The following is a 2,200-nucleotide window of genomic DNA, read 5'->3' as shown; positions in this document are numbered from 1 at the left end:
GTAATGTGAAGAAGATAAGCAAATAACTTAGATTCCCCCACTTGAATCTTTGGAAGAACTTAAAGAAATATGAAATAAGTGCTCCCATCCACTGATATATGCAAGCATTCTGTGGTAAGAGCTTTAGGATAGGAACCAATCACAAGCGTCCATTATGCATCTGAGGGGCTAGAGTTAGAATAAATAATTTAGGAACTAGGAGCATTGGTCAGCCATGGGATGTCAGCCATGTTCCCATGGGATGATTATTCCCTCTCCTTAGAATTTTGTTTTCTAAGACTGAGAACAATTCTGTTTCTCCAGCATGGGATTGATGCATAAATATGTAGCTAAGCTAAGAGCCAAGAACAGCATTTAAGAGCACACCTGATGCAAACTAAATATATTCCAAGGTGAAGGGTACTGTGACCATTATTTCCTTGGTCTAGGCAGAGAGGGAATGTTGACCAAGCACTGGTACTATTTCCATCATTTCCTACTTTCCACAGCTTAATAGACAACCTTCTATCATTTGAGTATCTAAATGACTTTTGGTAAATATTTATTAATTCTGTTCAGCCATGTTCATGGATAGAGAGAAGTGAAATAATAAGTGTATAAGTTATTAAATTTTGGAAATTTCAAGCACATGGTTTATATCAGAGGGAAGAATAACAATTCAGTAAAGGATTTTGCAATTAATCATTATCATCAATATGTGGAATATCTAAGCAGAAGATAGCTATGCACATCATAAAATGTGGCCTTCAAAAACAGATTTCCATTTTGCTAGGGATGTGCAGAGATCAAGTGAGATCAGCCAAAGACCCTGCACCACGACTCTATGGACTGCTGCATTGGCCAGGATGAAGACAAATGGTTCTCTGAAGCCTTCCACTCTAGGGCCATGTCATTTATTCTTATCTTGATATTTTCATCCTGCACATTGTCTCCCTCAGAGCCCGGTGGACCAGCTTGTTCCGCAGAGTGTAGATGACAGGGTTGAGCAGCGGGGTCACCACCGTGTTCACAAGGGCAGCCTCCCTGTTGGAGTCCAGCCTGTTCGTCTGCTTTGGTTTCACGTATATAAACACACAGCTGCCATACATCAGAGAGAGGACAATGAGGTGAGACGAGCAGGTGGAGAAGGCTTTCTGTTTCTCCCTGGCTGATGGGAGTCGCAGGATTGTGACTACTATGTTGCTGTATGCAATGATGGTTATGAGAAGTGATGTCAAGAGGATAAAGGAAATGAGGACAAAGGCTAACATTTCAACAGACCTGGAGTCAGAACAGGAGAGATGAATCAGGGGGCTAAGGTCACAGAAGAAGTGGGGGATGACATGGGGACCACAGAAGGATAACTGGGAAACCTTTATCACCAGACCAGTGATGAGAGGGAAGGCTAAAGCAAAGCAGGCAGTGACCAGGAGGAAGCAAGTCTTCGGGTTCATGATGGTCGTGTAATGCAGAGGCTTGCAAATGGCCACATACCGATCCAGAGACATCACTGCTATAAGGAAGAAACCTGCTACTCCCAGAAATAAAAAGACAAATGCTTGTATCAAACAGGCAAGAAAGGAAATGGTTTGCCTGCCTAAAAGAAAGATGACCAGCAACTTAGGAATAACAGCATTTATGAAACAGCACTCCACGAAGGAGAAAGTGCTGAGGAAAAAGTACATAGGTGTGTGGAGCCGGGAGTCAGCACAGGTGATGGTGACTATGACGGCATTGCCTACAGTGGATGCCAGATATGCCAGCAGGTGCACGAGGAAAAGGATCTTTCCCAGGTGCTGGATGGTAGGAAACCCCTCCAAGATGAATTCTTGGACAGTTGTAACATTCCCCATTTCCATCGGCATCTCTTTCCTCAGCAGCATCTCTGCTGTACTTAACCTACAATGAAGACATCAGGGAGGACAAAGGTTTTAGAGGAGCATGATTAAGTTATTTGACTATCCAGGGAGGTGGCTAGGCTGATAGTAAAGTGAATTAGCCAGCTGGTTCTTGAATCAGAAGATCCAGAATTCAATACTAGTTCAATACTGAGTTATAACCCATGAGAAATGGGTCATCTTGGAAAGCAAGTTAACCTTTGTGAACTTCACTTTCACCCTCTGTAGAATGAAGATGATAGGATCTACCTGTTCATGTTCTTGTGAGAATCAAGTAAGGTGAAGCATGTCACTCACCTGGCATATGATGCCAGTGTTTCCTA

At 42.9% G+C, this 2,200-nt stretch overlaps 1 protein-coding gene across 1 annotated transcript; it reads right to left on the bottom strand.

Moving 5' to 3' along the window:
* Nucleotides 1–899: 899 nt before the first annotated feature.
* LOC123800280 (olfactory receptor 6C74-like) lies at nucleotides 900–1,862 on the bottom strand. The gene has a single exon (XM_045809890.2). The coding sequence runs from the start codon at nucleotides 1,860–1,862 to the stop codon at nucleotides 900–902; it is 963 nt and encodes a 320-aa protein (XP_045665846.2).
* Nucleotides 1,863–2,200: the final 338 nt, after the last annotated feature.

This window comes from Ursus americanus, chromosome 6, assembly GCF_024610735.1.
Source record: "Ursus americanus isolate L20-20 chromosome 6, mUrsAme1.1.p, whole genome shotgun sequence".
Lineage (NCBI taxonomy): Eukaryota > Metazoa > Chordata > Mammalia > Carnivora > Ursidae > Ursus > Ursus americanus.
The sequence above is the reverse complement of the archived record's forward strand: the minus strand, read 5'-3'. Positions and strand labels throughout refer to the sequence as shown.